This window comes from Geospiza fortis, unplaced genomic scaffold (assembly GCF_000277835.1).
Source record: "Geospiza fortis unplaced genomic scaffold, GeoFor_1.0 scaffold72, whole genome shotgun sequence".
Taxonomy (NCBI): Eukaryota; Metazoa; Chordata; class Aves; order Passeriformes; family Thraupidae; genus Geospiza; species Geospiza fortis.
Window position 1 is genome coordinate 2,292,355 of NW_005054338.1, and position 19,084 is coordinate 2,311,438.

Below are 19,084 nucleotides of genomic sequence, written 5' to 3' on the forward strand. Positions count from 1 at the left end.
AATTTGTTCATTTTTCATCTTGTATGTGTTATTGCCAAAAAATAAAATGCTAAAATATTTACAGAGTTGTTAGTTAGCCACAGCTCGGTGTCTCAGGTCCCTACAAGACTTGGCAAATACCTGAAAACTGATGCTTTAAAACTGAAACATGCCCTTTTTTTGATACCAGCCAAGTCTTGGAAGAAGAATTACACAAATTCAGATATTGCAGGATTAGCAACTGATATATGGCAGAATAAATTAATCCATGGTTTCCTTCTGAGCCCCAGTTTTAAGAAGCTGGTTCTGGCTTTGAGAACAATGTCCTAAGATCTACCCAGTGCATGTGTACAAAAATAAAGCTGTTGATTTCTAATAAAGGCAGCTGTTGTCAGGAAACCAGTGAAGTCTGATCCTGATGAAAGAATAGTGTTGCCATACCTAATTTTCTTGGGGGAAAAAACCCCACTGTACACAAAATAATTATTTATATTGCACTGTCATAATTAAATATTATCTAATGTAGTCGTGAAAGGGTCTGCCATGGGCCTGTAACCATTTTTCATGTGCCTGGTGTTAAGAGTCAAATGTGGGCTTGAGTTTGTTTGGAACAGGTTGCTCAGAGATGCTGTAGAGGTCCCACCTGTGGAGATGCTCAAAACTGGGCACAGTGCTGGGCAGCCTCCTCTGGCTGACCCTGCTGGAGGAAGGCTGGATGATCTCCAACCTCAACCATTCTGGGACTGATTCTGAAACAGACTGAACTAGGAAATGGGTAAGAATCAGAGAAAAGGGGTTACCATAGACCAAACTGAAAATTATTTGCTGCCAAAAAAAAAAAAAAAAACAAAACAAAACCACATTGGGATGTACAAAACAGAAATCCTTCTTCTATATGCCACTTTGAGAAGATCTCTGCTGGAAGGCCACTTCTAGTTTTGAGCACCAGATTTCAGGATACAATGGGTCAGCAAAAGAAATCCTCATCAGCAGAGATCCTCAATAATCTAGGAGGAGTTTAACCTAGAAACAAGAGGCTGGAAAATTGTATTCAAACAGTAGACTTGCAGAGATGAAGGAAATAAACTGCCCATCTGCATCTTCTGCGCAAATATTGGCCACACAAAAAAAACACACATCAAAAAACCCAAAGAGCCCTAGATTTCCTCCAGAAGTTGTTCAGCCTCCACTACAGGCTTTTGAGAACAGATAAAGCACCTCCAAGGAGGTGACAGTGGCATAATGGAGCCATGGGAGAGAGGTATGGGAGTACTACAGCTTCCAGATCCATTGGGGCCCTTTTTAACACATGAAATGACAGAGCTTTGAAGAAGGAAGATTTCACTGAAAGGTTCAACAGAGTCTGAGGTAACCACCTACACCTACAGCTTCCTATGCCTTTAACTCACCCTCTCCTTCGTTTTCACAGGTAAACTACCATTTCACAAAATTCATTAGATCAACACTATCCGTGTCCCTTAAAGGACTAAGCTTGAATAGCTGGGCTCATTGAGAAGTAAACAGTTTTGTGACCCACGTTACACAGGTCAGGTAGGCCTAAAGGTTTCCTTCACTCACACTGCTAAGACATACATTTCTGATAGCTAGGAGTCACAATTTGGCTTACAAGACCAAGTGAGAGGGTCCAGTTTACACGAGAAGGCAGCCTGTACTGAGAATCTGACCAAGGAAAGATAAATACCCTGTATACATAAAGAATTCTGAATATAAAGAAAATGTCTTCTTTATAGTCACCTCAACAAAAGAAATTAAGCCCTACAAGCAAAGAAAAAGGAATCTCCAGGTCAATCTAGGCATCTTCCAGTTTCTCCATTAATAATCAAGATAAAAATATTTTAAAATTGTGATGCGAGTTTTCACTTTCTCTCTCGTCACACAAGATAAAAAAAAAAAAAAAAAGAATATTGGCAATTTATAAGCAAAATTCTTACCGCATTTCAACATGCAACATTGGTCTCACTTCTGTACGATTAAATAGACTATTTACACACAATACATATATATCTCTCCCTCTGTATGCACATGCATTGGTCCTAGCCTAGGCATCAAAGGCCACATGTGAGAGTTCTCTGGGTCAAATCTTGCTCAAGCAATTCCAGTCTGAATGTGTGTTGTCCTTTGGATAGCTGAGGATCTCAGTTCTTCCGAATGTCGGCGTAGACCACAGACTCTGACTTGTTGATCTTGTCGCTGTGCTGTCCCCCGGAGTGATCTAACTGCGCGTAAATGACTGGGCCCTGCGGACACAAGCAACAGGCACAGTCAGGCTTCTTCACAACTGCCCACACTGCCCCTCACTGCCATGGGGGCTGCAGCAAGATGAAAGCTAAAGCAACACCACAGAGCTTTTATGACTGCGAACGGCACTTGGAAGCAGGTGGAATGAACCCTCAGCTGCACGTGAGCTCTAGTCTGCCACCTTTCTCCTCTCAGGAGCATGCCAAACAGCACCCTTGCCTCCCTCCAAACCTGCCTGCTGCCACAGAAAGCAAAATCTAGGATCCCTTGCTCTGAAAAGCAGCAATTCTTATGTGCTATGTAGCAAACACATGTGGCTTAGACAGATGCATGCCAGATTTAATATTGTTCAAGAGGAACTGTCCTAGAGGTTACCAGTCAACAGCAGAGTGTACTTCCCAAACTGCTACTCAGTAAATCCCAGCATGGCTGTGCCACTTGGATAAGGAAGCTGCAGCCACCCTGTGACTCAAGTCACTGCCCAAGCCAGTGATGGGGCCAAGACTTACACAGCAGTTAGCCAGAAGTGCTAAAACGGTGTAACAGTACAGAAATCTTACCTGACCTCCGAGCCAGCCCAGGCAGTAGCAGCTCACAGACACCTTGGGCAGGCACGGCCTCACACCTTTGTGACATTTGCTGGCGTGCAGGGGAAGACATTACAGCCCTGTCTTTCAGCTGAATGTGTGAACACTTCCTTAAACACCACATCCTCTAAAACATAACCCAGGGAAAGCCAATTGCAGCTGCTGAGGACAGGACTGCAACCTCCACGGAGCAGAGGTCCAGCAAGACAGGTGGGACCTTGATGGCAAGAAAGCTGCAGCTCCCATGCTGAACCCCCCAACTGGGACAAGCACAGGGCTGCCACCACACAGCCCATGCAGGAGGCAAAGGGACTGTGTTATCTATCTTGGGACTACTGGGGGGGAATTAAAAATAGAGAGCTTTTAGTTTAGTTGTGGCTTTTTCAGCAGTTTTTCCTTCAAAACCTTACACCCATTTAAGTGTTCTGGTGTCCCTTATGTCCTAGGAAGAAGTAGCCTTCACTGGCATTCCTCTACCCCCTTCTAGCCAGTACTTTTGGAATGCTGACAAATTAGGAAACATTTGTATAGACCTGACACAGAAATTTTTCCATCTATTTTCCAAAGCAATTATGAGCCAGAGATGAAAACAGACCTTCTGTACAGAAAATTAAGCTGTTGAAGGACCACAGATACCTTCCTGCACAGCTGTTTTCCCCCCAGTACAGTGGCAAGACTCATACCTGATAAATACCTTGTTCTCCTTGAGAAGTGATTTAAATCCACATTTTATTCCTTCTGGGTAAAGTATTTCCAAAGTAATAAAGAATAGAGGAAGATTGACTGAGGGGTGAAAACTTGCAAGTAGGTATAAAACCCTGAATATAAACAACACACTGAGAAAATGAAAAAAAAAAAGACACTGATGTCCTAGAAAGCCCTGGATTGCAAATCTCATTATAGCCACTTTTTAAAAAACTTCTCTGCTATTTGCTTTCATGTTGGTCTGGTCTCCAACATTGTATTGAGATTAATAATTCCAATCAGATCACAGCGTCTATATAAACTTCAAGACAAAGTAACCCTGAAGTTTAATTGCAAGCAATTTTGGAAATCTCATCTGCTTGAGGCCAGAGGTCAAGGGTATGATAAATTCAGTTTGAGAGCACTATCAGTTAAAAAAAATATAAAAACAATAAATCTAACTGCAGAAAGTACTCACTGTGACATTCCAAATTTTGTTCAAGTAATTGTGATGGGTCAATTGTCTACCAGTGGAGTTCACTCAGTATCAGTTAGCACTGTACTGGATTTTTGCCAGTTTAAATATAGTCACTGTGCTGCCAGCAGCATGTTAGTGCTGTGGAGAGACTGACTGCTGTGATCAGCTGATCCAAACCCAGCTATCATTGTCTCAGTCAACTAAAAAAGTGGTAGATAGCCAACACAGAGAGAAGGAGGGACCAAGGATTTACTGCAGTGTTCATCTACTTGATTTGCTGGCAATTGATTCTCTAGCTGACTACAAGCATCACCTGGGCCATTTTCAAAACTGTCTAAACAATTCAGAACTTTCATCTAATCCCAAGTAAGCTCATCCTGACTCTTCAGAACCAGAAGATAGACCAGCACTGCTACACAAAACCAGTATTTCCTGAAGCCTTGCAATTTTTCCATTCAGAATTGAAGGAAAAAGAGCAGCAGGTGTACCTGCTAAAATTTTGACAGCAGTCAGTAATTGTAAGTTACAAAAAAGAAAAAGGAATTACAAAGTTAGACCACCATGGTCCAACAGGAGCCTACAGAATATTCAAATTTCTCAGATTCTGAATGATGTTGCAACTACCACAGATTCAGGCTCTGGGAAAGTTATCTGAAATTTCAATCAAGACTCTTGGCATTACAAACTGCTCCTTCTCAGGGTCCTGGGATCCAAACAAGGACATCCATGTGGGAAATCCATGTAGTTCTTGCTTTCACTGTAAATCATTTCTTACCCATGCAAATAACAGTCCTGGTAGAACAGCAGTCACTAGAGAATGATGGCAGGGACAAGAACCACCACAGACAAATCTGACAGCACAGAACAAACCTGCTGAGGAGGAGGGCACAGTGAAAACAAGCAGAGCTGATTCAAGCAGCTGAACACTCACAGGATCAGATATGCAAACTCCAGAAAACAGGTCCACACCTGGTAACTTGCCCTCAAAACATAAAGGAAGTGCAGTCTCAGTGCACTTTCAGCTGAGATGTGATGCAGACAAATACTCAATCACTAATTCTTGAACTGATACATAAATTAAAAAATGAATAAACTTCATTTAATTCATTTAAATGCCACTCTAAGAGCAAACACCTCTGTTACTGTTTCTAACTTGCAGAGGCAGTTTTGTTTGTATTCACAGTTCTTTTCCACCAGTGAAGTACAAAGCATTCATTCACTTCCTACACGTCCTACCTTGTAAAAAAGCTACAAGGAAGACCACAGGCCTCTGCTGTTTGACCACAGCACTGATTGTGGGAGCCACTGGTCTAAAACTGCCAGGCATTCCAAGAGACAAGAGTGTGCCTGAATCAGCAAAGAGCCTGCAACAGCTCTGGGAACTGCTAGGAATGAGTATCTGCCTTTCACCTCAAAAGCTTGAATACTACAACTCATTTCTTGATTACCAAGAAACACTTGTACCTGATGAAAAATTTCAAATATGTTGATTTGAATGCTGATGTGACCCTTAAAGAAACAACCAAACAATGGCTAGAAGCTAACAATGTAAGTCTAATCAAATGAAATTTAGCTTCCTCACCTCACTTGTTTAAATATTCTATTCAAAATCTGATCTACCCTGATTTCACTGTGGATCTTTGTAAAGACAAGGAAATATGTTTAGTTGTTCTGTAAAGATGGGGCAAATGCTCAACAGGAGGTAGAGGAACTACTTGCTGCTACAAATGTCTGCCACAAAAAGAAACTCTGTTTGCCTGACAAAAGAGATTAAAATTCTAAAGACTAAACTAAAACTGAATGAAACAAAAGCCATTTGCAGTATTTTTCAGTTGAGGTCAGCAGTGCTCACACTTTGTGTTTTCCTTTGGGAACTTACCTGCAGGGAGAACTCTGTCAATGAAGAAACAGACTGGAGTGACTACAGAAGGGCAAAAGCACCCTGATTCTGAGTTAACAATACAAAGTTTAGATTTACTCTGCTGCTCTTTCCAGCACACTGAGACTCAGAACACCGGGGACATGGAAAGGTGAGGACTCCACAAGTTTTCACACCAAACATTGGAGTATTTTTGCTTTGAGGATGCAAGCACAGAACAGCATCTGTGTGTAGCTCTCAGGGCACTTGCAAGTGCTCCTTCATGCCATGACAATAATTAGCTTAAACTTTTTGGGGTTTGACTATGGATGTTGACTCCAACAGCTACTGTATCATGAATCTCACCATGCTGGTTTTGCAAATTTTTTTTTTTTTGAGGGGGGGATGGTGAGAATCATCTGTCTCATTCACCCATTCCAGAAGCATCTCCCACGATCTAGAAAAGACAAGTTTTATCCAGGCCTTATAGGCAGCCTGCTGCTACAAGACCTATTTCAGTAAAAATCTGACTATTTTTAAATCCTGATTATATAGCCCCTGATCTCTGAAGGCAGAAGGCAGCTTTGTGGGTCTGTGTACTGAAATTTTGGAAATACTGCAAATACTGCATTCTGGCCCAGAACAAAATGCATTTCAAAACCAAACCAGAAGCCCAGCAGAGTAGGAGCTTAGACTTTACTGAGCTGACTTTTAGCACATTTGGTTTTTTTCTGTAGTGTTAATACATTAACACACATCTCCATTATTGTGTCAGGAGAAATTAACAAACCAGGTATTGACTTCCACACACTACACCGCAGCCACTTGCTAAAAGGGGGCTAATTAAGAAAAAGCCCATTTTGAACTTAAACTCTCTCAGGACCTGTATCTTCAGAGGAAAATTGCTAGGAATACTCAAATCAAGAGGGAAGAAACAGCTTCCAAATAAGGAAATCCTGTATTACTAACAGGTAATGATCCATTGCATAGAATCCTTGCCTGGCTCATGCTCTGTCCCCTTCAATGGGATGCTAAGTCTGGATAAAAGCCACTTTCTCCCTTCAAAGCCAGCAGAACTTTGCCAGATGCAGCAAGCACAAAGACTGGCACTTTCAAGCCCACAAAAGTTGGGAGGCTCAGCAGAAGAGAGCTCTGAGCAGCACAAATCACCTGCAAACTGGTCAGCACTTAGCTCCTCCCCTTGTGAAGGAAGTACACGCCATGGAGCATGAGAGTGCAAGGCAAATTCCTCCCCATTACCATTCCAGAACAGACTAGGCAGCTTTATGGGGTGATCCATATCTGACAGACATTTATTTTATTTATACATCAGTTAAACAGATACTCACTGGCCACTCCCCATCCTTGCACTTCACTATCACCTGTGTATGTTAATGCACAAGATCACAACTGTAGCTATGATATTTTCTGAAAAATCTTTTCCTTAGGATTTTTTCTCCTGAGAAGCCTCAAAAACAAAAGGTAAACAATGGATATTTGCTGCTGTGCTTTTGTGGAATGCAACAGGTGGATCTGTGATTGGTCTCATAGAGTTGTTTCTAATTAATGGCCACTCACAGTCAGCTGGCTCGGACTCTGGGACAAAAGCTTTCCTTATCATTCCTTCTTTTTCTATTCTTAGCTAGCCTTCTGATGAAATCCTTTCTTCTAGTCTTTTAGTATAGTTTTGATACAATATATATCATAAAATAATAAATCAAGCCTACTGAAACATGGAATCAGATCCTCATCTCTTCCCTCATCCTCGAACCCCTGTGAACACTGTCACACACAACCATGGTTTTTTATAATTTAGTATGTGAAGTGCATAAAACTTCATCTCAGCTAATACAAAGATGCTGCTCTTTGAACTGCACCAAGCCTTCTATAGCAGAGCTCACCAGCCCCAGCTTCCTGCGCACCCTTGTGCAGCGCACGCTCTTTCACCAGCGGACAGCCCCTAAAGCACAAATCCCACCCTGCCTGGATGTTCTCCACAGCAGCTGCCCCAGGCTGGGGGGAATCCTGCCTCAGGGAGCAGCAGGAGCAGTTTACCTGGTGTGATCTGGTGGGCACGCTGTTTACCAGGCCCTCTGTGTCGGAGGGCGCCTTCTGCGGAGCTTGCTTAACCGGAGACATCAAGCTCTCAGAGGTACTGCAGCTGACGAGGTGGCAGAGCAGAGTTTGCACGACAATGTTCAAGAGGCACACGAGAAACAAAACAAAACAAAAAAGAACAAAACAAAAAGGAAAAAAGAAAAAAAAAAAGAAACAAAAACAAAAGACGAATGATGGCATGATGAAATGTGGCAGGTTACGCCAAAGTAAAAAAATGAACATAATGGACTCTGAAATAAACACACACAATTCTCCATCTCTCCCGAGACATTTCTCTGTCCCTCCTCTGAGCTTCACTGGAAGGAGCAGCTATTTACATAGGACAGCAGCTCCTCCACAACCCCTGGTCCTGAGATACTCCCATTCAACTCAGCCTCTCCAAAATCATGTGTTTTCTTCTCAGTTAACAATGGTAAACAGCAATTATCTTCTAACTAGAAGCTAAGCAATGCCAGTCACTGAGGCAAGTGTTGTACCAGTGCTAGTTAGAGCCAACACTTGCAAGAGCCACCAGCTCTCTCTACACAAGCAAGGTACTTCCTACCCAACTCTGCATTAGTTCCCCTGCTTTTATACTTAAGCTGTGAGGCCAAAATAATTCTCCCAGCAGACATCAGTCTGTGGAACAATTACCTTAAGAGTCACACAGGACATTTATGCTGTGTGCCTTCATATAGCTACTTGAGTATCTAATCAGGCAAATCATAGTTTTCAAACAAAAGAACAGTCTTGTGGTGGGAACCAACACCCCTAAAAGAAGGCTGCTGGTTTTCACCCTCTGATTGCTTCTTTTCATCTGCTTAAAGCAGGACTGAAAAGAAAACAAGACTGTGATAGAAAAATGAGTACCACAGAGCAAATGCCCTTAAAGTTGGTGACTTCTGGGCAATGCAGTGATGGGTCTCTCAGTGCTAGGTCTACCTCCCTGTACCAAAGCACCCAGGAGAGCTAAGTAGGCACCTCCTTGGCAGCAGTCACAGGAGTGCCCTCTGCTACAACCCCCTAATCACTGGGCATCCTTTTTTCTCAGTCTTTGTAGACAGTGTATAAGTTGTGCACAGAAACAAATGAGGACAGTGACATTAAGTAGACCACCTCCTCACAGGGCAAGCATTTTTTTACCCTTTGGTAGCAGATTTACCTCCTCATACATGCAGCAGTTAGAATTAGAACAAAGATACTACCCCAGCCATCATGGCAAGGGGTCGTGACTGTCTCAAAAATAAGGCATCCCTTCTGTTACCAAAATTATGTAATCATTAATTGATTTATTCACAAAACTCCTCAGATCTACACTGTCAAAATGTTATCATTCAGGTTTAAGCAACTAATGTACTTAGATCCCTGCAAGTTCTCCAACACCCAAGCTGTCTGAGCCAGAGGAACGCTCACAGGGAATTTACTTTTATTTTGACACAGAAAGAGCTCTGAATTTCCTGTGCTTTAGTCAGTGCACTGGCAAGTTCACTGTTGGAAGAGATGGAGGGACATTATCTGCCATAAACAACAACTCCACCCCAGTCAGACATGAGACAATGAAACCCAAGCACCCAGTGAAATGCACCATCCCTTTGCCAACAGATTCCAGCACAAATTACAGTCATGTTAGTAGAGAGCTAGCTGGTTAGTCAGCAAAGGAAGAGGAAATGTGTACACACACACAGGTATTAACAGCAACCACCAACTTGATTAGTTACCATGGTGTCTAGTGGGACTGGAAGAGAAGACCCAGCCCTGTTACATTCCCAATCTGGCGTCTATATCAGGATCTCTGTAAGGAGAGGAAGGTAAGCAGGATCCGATCCCAGCACACCAGGGCAGAAAGAAAACAAAACAAAACAAAAAACACCGAAGTCAGAGCATGAATGGAAACTCTGGCCATGCAGGGGTTCCAGATGCCACGCAGGGCCCCAGCCCACCTCAGTTCAAGGCAGAATGGTTATCTAGGAGTAAGTGCTTCTCTCCACCACCACACACCGGGTTAGCATCATGTAGAAGACAGTCTGTAAGTTTGGAGGGGTCACAGCACACTTGGTTTCTTTCTACACATCATGCAGAGCTGGCATGGTCAGTGAAAGCAGGATTTAAACCTCAGAGATTACTTTCCCAAGAGAGTAGTTTAATCTGCTACAAGAAATCACAGTGCATGAACTACTGCTCCAGGCTCAGCACCAGCATGTGTCCTCCAGCAGGAAGACACTGGAGAGCAGGTCAGTGGGAAGCAGGGCAAGCAGGCCACCTCAGGCACACTGCTGGTGCATGACACTGCAGGATTCTTTCCAATTCTTAGGGGAAGGACACATGCAGAAAGGGAAAACCAGGCTTTCCACACAATTCTGAGCACACACAGCCACCCTTGCTGTATTTAGCCTTACCATTGGGCAATAGCCAACTCACTTTGTCTAAGCTCTCCAACTGGGAAAAGGACAGGGCAAAGTTTAATTTGGAAATCCCCACAAGCTTATTTTTGGAGTTATTTTCTTTTATCCCACAGGCAACCCAAAGAACCTGCAATAAGCAGGAATATTTGTTGGGCAAAGATCAGAAGAAACTTGTATGTTTTGGGGTTGTTTCTAAGACTACATACATAATTTTCATTCTTTCTTAGAGAAGCAAATTACCAGCTAATTAGAGAGGAGAAAAAAGGAAGCACCTCCTCCACCAGCAGCAAGTTTCATCACCACAGGACTCTCATCTGCCTTTGTCAGTTCTTGGTGCTTTTTCAAATGCCTACTCAAAGAACTGTGCTTCACTCTGGAGTTATCCTCCTAACACTAGAAGCCCTGCAGGTATGGTAACAGTTAACAAAAAACAGACAGTGAATGAGAATGGATGCTGAGCGGCTACTCCTTCCTTACTTTCAAGTGTGGTGATGAAGGAGGTTTTGGCAAGTACTTTGGTCCAGGCTTAGGAGGCAGACATTGGTAATAGAAAAATCCAGTCCTAATCTCAACACACAGGATTCCTTAAAAGTGCACGTGTGGTGCTTTTCCTTTGGAGGTGGTAAGGAAAGGAGAGCTAGAGGGAAGGGGAACAGACCAGAGCCAGAGTGTCTCAGATTAAATGCTCTGAGGGCATGTATCCTTGTGTCTGGGGATCAACTTCAACATCTAGTGATTTTCAGGTGCAACTCCTGGTCAGTAGGTCTCTTCAAGCAGAGAGGTAACCACCACTTCAACAGAGGTAACCACCAAAGGCAGATGATCACAGTTCCACATCACCATAGCTATCTCTAGCTGTGATTGCCAAGGCTTGGCTGAAACAACTCCTACCCCCCTTTAAGCCCTCCCTCTGATCCTGCTGCTGTTCCTCACATCAGCCACGGGTGAGGAGGGAGATCTCTTACCCAGAGTATCGTTTTTTAGAGTTGTTCTTTCTGATGACAAGACACACGACAATAGAGATGAGCGATGAGAGCCCTGTAACCGTACCGATGGCTATCCCTGCCACGGTGGCAATGGGGAACGCAGGCAGGCTGTCTGCAGAGAGAAGGGAGAAAACATTCAACTCTTCTGCATCCCTGCTCAACACAACTGCAAAACACTTGAGCCTGGGTTCGTTCAGAGCAGGAGGCACTAATGTAACACCCAGAAATTACAGCATGCAGCCTAAGTGGCAGTGGCAGCAGGCAGCCAGCAGAGTAACATGAACAGGGCACACACCAGGAGTGTTCTTAGTGTCACCGTCCTTCAGGAGAGAGTTCGTGTTGAACCAAAATTTTTACATGTCAGGGAACACAAGTGACAATGAGGACAACCCTGTCTCATATTGTATCTGAAGGAGGAAAAAAAAACAGGTTACAGCCATCTGGCAATTCTCAGCAAGGTCAACAGGAAGAGGCAGGCACGCTTGAAAGCAGATTTGGACACAGCACATCACTAACCCACCAGGAGTGCTGAATGCTGGGTGTTCTCCAGGGAGCATGCAGCACACAGCAGAGCTCCTACCCAGGATCACCCTTAGCAGTGTTTATACATGACTGGTGTCTCACAACACAGGCCTGTACGTTTTTATAGACTCATTTTTTTCCCTTCTTAAGTCAGGATCATTGTACAATACCAGGAAAACATGTAGAACACAGTATTGCTTTACTCACGTTTTCCCTAATATTATTTTGGGGGAGAGTAGACCAAAAAAGAGCAGCCAGAAACAAAAGCCAATCAGAGAATGAGTACAAAATACCTACAAAGTCAAAGAATACACAGACTACCATTACAAAAGAGAAACAAAGTCCTTTCCTTCCCCCACATCATGGTTAACACAAGGAACATCTCAGGCCAGAAGGTTTCTTACAAGACTCCATGCTGCTCTAGCTACTTATACCAAATACAAGTGAATCAGAAAAAATCCAACAGGCAAAACCTACACCTATATAGAAAAATCTGTCTCAGACACCTCCATCTGATCATCACAGAATTGTTGAGGTGGAAGGGATGTCTTGAGATTGTCTAGTCCAACCCCCCTGCTTAAATTAAGCAGGGCCAAGTAGCACAGTTTGCTCAATGCTCTGTCCACTCTGGATTTGACTATCTCCAAGGATAGGAGACTCTTCAGGCAACCTAGCTGTCATGGTTTGGCAGTGGCCCAACACCAGGCACCGATGAGAGTCACACGCTCGCCCTCCCCTGCCACAGCTGGGCAAAGGAGGGAAAAGCAAAAAAAGTTAACAAAGGTTTCTTCATGAGTGAGATAAGGACCAGGAGAAGCATTTCAAGGGCAAAACAGACTCAACTTTAGCTGCAAAGTGAAATGTATTAGTAACAGAATCAGAGAAGGATAATGAGAAGTAAAATAAGCCCTTAAAATACCTTCTCCTCCCCAGTCCCTCCCTCCTTCCCACTGACAGGGCAGAGAGACAGGATGGGGGTTTTGGTCAGTCCATTACCAAGATTTTCTTCCACTGCTCAGGGAGAGGAGTCCTTCTCCTGTGAGGCTGTGGGATGCCTCCCACGGGAGACAGATCTCCATGAGCTTCTCCAGAGTGGCTCTACTCTCACAAGCAGCAGCCAAACCACACCTGCTGCAACATGAATTCCACCAAAGGCAGATTGTCCTCCCAAAATTGCTGTGACGTGGGTCTCTCTTTCCATGGGGTACAGTCCTCCAAGGACGGGCTGCTCCAGCCTGCAAGCAGGGCCCTTTCTCTCCACCAGGTCTTCCACTGGATCACAGCCTCCTCCAGGCATCCACCCACTCTGGCATGGGCACCTCCCACAGGGGCTGTGGGTGGATCTCTGCCTCCCCTGTGGATCTCCATGGGCTGCAGGGGCATAGCTGCTTCACCATGGCCTGCAGAGGAATCTTGTCTCTGGCAACTGGCATCCTTACCCTCCTTCTCCACTGACCTTGGTGTCTCCATGTTGTTTCCCCTCGCATAATCCTACCTCCCACTCTTCTCTGTCTAGGAACAAAAAACCCCTGTGACCTTGTTTTGATTTTCTTCTTAAATATGTCATCACAGAGGCATTACCAGCCTCTCATTGGCCCAGTTTTGGCCAGCAGCATGTCCATCTTCTGGGCCATCAGCCACTGGCTCTGCTGGACACGGTGGGAAGCTTCCAGCAGATTCTCACAGGAGATATCTTAGTGGCCCCCTGCTATATAAAAGCAGGCAGTGCCAAACCAATACACTACCTACCATGTAGGTACTGCAGTGAAAATCAGCCCAGTTAGTTTGGCAATTTTTAAAAATGAGGCCACTTATTAAATGTTTAATCCAAAACCTAAAGCTAACCTATCATCTATCAGCTCATTTAAATGTGCAAAGAATGAATATGGCTTTGAACAGTTTATACCACCAGATGTACAATTCAGAACCATTAGATGCATACAAAGCAAAAAACCAATGTGCACAAATGTCATCATGTATTTATTCCAAGTGAAGAAATTGCTCCAGCTCAGTTCAGAATGAGTTACAACCTATTACAAGAGCTTGGAAACACATTTTCAGTCATCCTAAAAATGTGAAGAGAACTGTTGCAGCATTTTCTCCAATGGTGAGAAGTGTTTCAAATACAGGGCTCCATTCAGAATCAGATTCTCTTCCAGAAGCCCCAGCTATTGGGAAGCCAGCATGCAAGTCTGTTGAAAAATACCAGCTGAATTAGTGTACTGAGGTCAGTCTTTAGCAGCTTAACCTGGACTGAAATCTGAGAAGGCTTTTCCAAGCCAGCCTGACTTTGCCAAATCAGCAGCTGCTTTACTGCTTCTTCATAGTGACAATCATTGTGAGAAAATAAACAGATCCTATTTTATACAGGCTTCAAACTTCCAAGAAACAGGAAGTTCTAAGTGATAGCTGGACCTCCAGAGGTCCTGCTCAACCCAAACTGTTCCATGAAGAGAAAAATTAGACAGAGACCTTGCCTACATAAAAACATGGAATGACCTCCTGAGGAGGGGTACACACCTGCTCTAGCAGCAGAATCATTCCAATTAGGACATACAGACAGGTATCTTCCCTAACATATCAAAACTATTGGAATGCTGCATCAACGCTGCCATTTATGAATTCAACATTTATTCTTGTCCTTCCTGAATTATAAATTTGAAAATGCAATTACTGCAACAATCATTTCATTGTACAAAACATCACATTTTGGCTGACCTCTAGCTGAACAATCAAATTATTTGGATGATAAAGGCAAATAAAGAGCCAAAATGAGAAACAGAATCTTAGTGTTCTTTAACTGTGACAAATGTTGCCAAATGCTAACCAGAAGCCTCATGTGACTGCAAGTAGCCAGTCTGCAGTTTGTAAGGGCCACCATGGATTCTTTAAGAACACCTGAGTAAAAGAGACTGAATGCACATTCGACACAAACACCTTTGCATGGAACACAGTAGCATTTCACTTTCTGTATGTTTGGACCAGATTTATAGTTTTGCATTCCATTAAGTATACCAGAAGGGTTTCAAGCAAGCAAGGGTTTTCTCCTTGCTCACCAGACTTCATAAGTCATCCTAACCCTTGATGCAGCATAATGCAGGAAATATATTCACAGGACTTCAAAATGAGAAGATGTGTTTTCATTAAGCCTTCCATCAGCTTTTCCTAGTAATTGTTTAAACCACAGAAATTAGTGGGCATAGAGGAAAAGGGTATGACATACACTTTTTAAACAGCTAACACATACTAATTCCATTATTAGGACCTGGAAGAAGATAATTAAAAACCAGTTGTTCCCTCCAGGCCACTCCCCCACCCCCAATAAAAGTGATTTAGACAAGGAATGGAGGGGGGAAAAAACAAGTGAGAAGGAAAAAAAATCATATAGGGTGAATAATACCTTTCTCCACAACTCTAACTCGGATTTCTCCTGGTTTGACAACAATGTCAGGTGGGTTCTTGACATCACAAATGTACGTGCCGTTGTCCCGGAACTGCATGTTTGATATTGTGATAGAAGCATCTTTCTTGTTAAGATCTCCAGCCCAAGTGATCCTGTCTTTAAATGGTATGTCTTTTCCAGGGTATGACTTCCCATTAGAGTAATAGAAAAACTGCAGTCAAGGAAAAGAGGATACAAGAACAACCCAATTAGCAAGTATGGAGCCACTGTGCTTCTCCCACTATTACAGCACACTCCCAAAGCCAGCTGTGTTACAAAACCTCAGCCAGCAGCTGAGGTTTCTCCTCCTGCCTCACCACTTCCGTGGTCTATCAAGTCTGCCTTGTTGCCTCTTGATAACATAACCATGCTTCTACCTCAACCACACCAGAACAAGAGACTGCAAGTTTCAGTTTTCTGTTGGTTTTGATTTGTTTTGTGGTTGGATTGGCTGGGGCTTTTTTCTGTTTTGCAGGGAACAGAGTTTTGCAGACAAGGAGGTGGGGGAAAGAAAAAAAAACTGGTAACCTGATAATAATTAAAGGACAGAACACTCCTGGAACACAGCCATCTGTCTTTCAGGCACAGGAAGCTGCCTGCATCCTAGCAGAAAAAGGATACCAAGTTTCCCATCTTGTGTTTTGCTGTGTGTTACTTGCAACTAAAGCACAGCTAAATTAACATGCAATACTCTCTCTTTCTTCCACCCCCTCAGAAAATCCCATGACCAATTTAGAGTATATCTAGCTGTTTTCCAGAAACCTTCAGGTAACTAAATATAACTGTTTCCCAGTTTTTAAGTGACTAAGCTGCACATTGGCTCTGCATTCCTATACATGACCAAAAATCTTTGAAGAATAAACCTCCTTAGTACAGACTAAGGAGGAACTGAGTATTCCCCAACTATACCTGCCCAAAATTGGAACTTACAGCAGTAGAAGTGCATAGACTTCTACAGAACAATTCTGCTTTCAAACACATGGGATACCTTAAGAGAGGCTTATCAAGGCTGCAGGACAATTGCAAGAGCACATTCTTTCTTAATTGGTGTTCTGCAGGACAGCAAGATAAATCTAATCAGGAATCAAGCTGAATTCCCTTCAGTTCAGTCTCCAGAAAACAATGAAAGAAATTTAGGACAGTATTCCAGCTTCCTCTTCCTCCTGCCTTATTTACAAAGCAGTGGCTCTGCCACAGACCAGCCTGCCTACTGCCCCATATTTCCATTTAAGTCGCCTCCTATCCTTGATAGGAGGATATCCTTTCCTGCTCTTGATCTCAGATTTGCTATTCCAACACCCTCTCTATCAGACCTGCACTCTGAATATCAGGCCTTATCACTTGGCAGCGCAAATCTTGTCCAGATCAGGTATGTGCACATCATGGCCATCTGTCCTGCTGCAGTCAAATCTTATTTGTTGTCTACAGATTAACATAAATTCAATGAAGTATTTCATGTGGTAGAAAGCTGGCAAGCACACAGCCAGCTGTCAACATTTTGGAAGACTCTGCAACAGTCTGCAGCTTTTCCAGCTGGATTGTAACCTTTAACACAGCAGCACTGCATTACCACACCCCTGTACACAGGGGAAGTCATCCCACTGAAGTCTAGAAGGCCAGAGGCAGATTCCTCAGCTCTCTAGATGTCCTGGCCTGGGGGAGGAGAAATCACAAAGTAAAACATGTCCTGAAACACAAGTTAAGTGCCTCAAGCCATCCTTTGCCTGTGGTGGAGTGAGATGAGACTTTGGAATACATGGTGAGGGAAGGGGACAAGCAGGGGAAGCTCCCAGTCGAGTCAGCTTCACCACATGGCCACAAGATTGCCAGTGTGATTCTAAAGGGACACAGACCATCCTCGTAAAGAGAAGCATGGGCTTACCTCAGACATAAGCTCACCATGAGATTGGCCTTTCAAATTCACATCCACCAAGCTATGCAATGCCATGACTCAGGCTCGTAAACAAACATCCCCTCTACACTTTCCCCAGACCCTCCGAAGAAACAGGGAATTAACATCAAATTATGCTGGGTCCCTGCTGCTCAAAGAAAATTTGCTTTTCTTTCAGTTGTGCTGATAGCTACATCCAGGTGGAACACCAGAACTGACTTCAATTCCAAAAACAATGTTATGTGCTGAAGCTGTATTCCTACAACTGAACGGTGATGCAGAAAGGGAACGGCAAAACAGGATATATGGGGAGCGGAAATCCACCAACAGATGGCTTCTCTTCATCCATCCTGTTCAGCACTGGCAGGAAATGTGCCCTACTTCCCTTACTTCTCCCCAACTCCTGCTTTGGATTCCCAATGGGAAGAGCTCCCTCTTCAAAAGTAAATATTTATTTCACTGAGAATTCAGAAGCTTGTTCTTCAGAGCTCTACATACTGAGCAAGATGCTCACACACTGTTTTGACCATCTCTGCTCTGAGCATTGAAGAGCTCCTAGAGTTTAAATGAGCTCATGTCTGTAGCAGAGGAGACAAACACAAACAGGCTGAGCAACCTGCTGTCCCCACATCTTCAAAGGTGCCCCAGAGTTCCTTGCCCTGCTTCCTCTAAATTCTCATTCAGTACAAGGAACAAGAAAGAAGCAGAACTGTCTGAGGAAGAAGAGGAAGAAGACAGCTATCGAGCTACCAAAGCCTTCTTTGAAGACTTACAGCCAAAGGATATGAGCCCCCTTGGGCCCAATATACAGGAACTGAGCCATGACAAATATTATTTGCCTAAGTTCCTTGCTGGCCTGATTTTTCACTTGTCAAGTAACTATAATATGAGGATGTAACTGCTTCCTGATTTAAACTATTCAATTTTCTTCTGAAACCAGGGAGATTGGTCTTACTTTAAACCCTCTCAAAACAGAGGCTATACAGTACACAAGCAGAATAAACAATATGCACAATACATAACGTAACACTGCAATTACAGTGGTAATTCAAATTCTCTGACTGCTACATTCAGTCAGAGGATTTACAAGATTCCTAGATACTCATCTACTTCATACATACAGCTTCCATGCCAACATCCCTCTTCTAAGACTAACAGAGTAACCAGTATATTCTGTAGTCACTGTCCACTGCAGTCTTGGCAGACATCTAGCAATATTTTCATACAACACTAAAAAAGCCCCCTAAAATCACAATGATGGGGATGAGGCACACAAAGGAGGGTCCAATCCATATCTGCTTGTTCCTTAGAACCAACTAGAAGAGCACAGCTCAACTATGCCAGCCTCCCCTCCCAGGTCTGCTCCCCTCCAGGCATTGCTTACTGAGATACGAGTGGCTGCTCCCTCTGGTTGAAAGCTCCAGGAGACAGATGCTGCACTGCTGATCACTTCCACGGATGTGAACGTGCACGGGAGCTTCGCGTCCGTCCCGTTCTCCACAAACATCTCCTCCGGGGTGTTCACCTCTACTGCTGATACTTGGACTGCATGGGAAAGGCAAAAAGAAGAAAGGAGGAGAACAAGACACATCAGTGCTGCTTTGAGAGTGAGGAAGTTCACATCACACTGCCTGCAAGGGCAGAAGACAAGAGGCATCAGTAACTCCTGCATCGGGTGATTGCACAGACATTGCATTATACCTGCAATCAAACAAGTATATACCAGGCCAAGCACATTCACTTCTCCTTCCTTGTATTATCTGTGACAGGATGTTTTCCACTCACAGATGTTTCCTCTACAACACTTCATGGAAGTCAATTCTATGGTGCAAAGGATGAGTTTAATACTTTTTCATACCAGCTGACAACAGGCATTGTAATAATTAAGCCTCATCAGAG

General features: G+C 43.5%; 1 protein-coding gene across 1 annotated transcript; it reads right to left on the minus strand.

Annotated features, from left to right (window-relative positions):
- Positions 1-235: 235 nt before the first annotated feature.
- On the minus strand, positions 236-18,881 carry MPZL1 (myelin protein zero like 1). The gene is made up of 5 exons (XM_014307570.2): positions 18,570-18,881; positions 15,253-15,466; positions 11,310-11,442; positions 7,901-8,006; positions 236-2,237 (listed from the first exon to the last, which is right to left on the minus strand). Exons 1-5 carry the CDS (start codon positions 18,879-18,881, stop codon positions 2,136-2,138), a joined length of 867 nt encoding a protein of 288 aa, XP_014163045.1. The 3' UTR covers positions 236-2,135.
- Between the last annotated feature and the right edge of the window lie 203 nt (positions 18,882-19,084).